Source organism: Carassius auratus, chromosome 39, assembly GCF_003368295.1.
Source record: "Carassius auratus strain Wakin chromosome 39, ASM336829v1, whole genome shotgun sequence".
Classification (NCBI taxonomy): domain Eukaryota; kingdom Metazoa; phylum Chordata; class Actinopteri; order Cypriniformes; family Cyprinidae; genus Carassius; species Carassius auratus.
Window position 1 is genome coordinate 9,941,650 of NC_039281.1, and position 417 is coordinate 9,942,066.

Here is a 417-nt window from a genome sequence, read left to right on the forward strand (position 1 = left end):
CTGGTACGACGGCTGAGCCACGGACCGGACCCTGTGTGTGTGTGTGAGAGAGAGAGAAAGAGCGAGTGTGAGAGAGCGCGTGTGACAGTGCGTGAGAGTGAGAGAGTGCGTGTGTGAGAGTGATTGAGAGTGAGCGTGTGAGAGTGAGCGTGTGTGAGAGTGAGCGTGTGTGAGAGTGAGCGTGTGTGAGAGTGCGTGCGAGAGAGTGATTGAGAGTGCGTGCGAGAGAGTGCGTGCGAGAGAGTGATTGAGAGAGTGCGTGAGAGTGTGAGAGTTTGTGTGAGAGAGTGCGTGTGAGAGAGTGATTGAGAGAGTGCGTGAGAGTGAGCGAGTGTGAGAGCGCGTGTGACCGTGCGTGTGAGAGTGCGTGAGAGTGAGAGAGTGCGTGTGTGAGAGTGCGTGTGTGAGAGTGATTGA

General features: G+C 56.1%; 1 protein-coding gene across 1 annotated transcript in view; it reads left to right on the forward strand.

Moving 5' to 3' along the window:
* LOC113058108 (syntaxin-18) overlaps nt 1–104 on the forward strand; it is a 2,293-nt gene extending 2,189 nt beyond the window's left edge. Inside the window, exon 6 of the mRNA XM_026225800.1 lies at nt 1–104. This exon is cut by the window's left edge and continues 80 nt beyond it. Within this exon, the coding sequence (XP_026081585.1) occupies nt 1–16 (16 nt within the window). The 3' untranslated portion in view covers nt 17–104.
* The last annotated feature ends 313 nt before the right edge of the window (nt 105–417 follow it).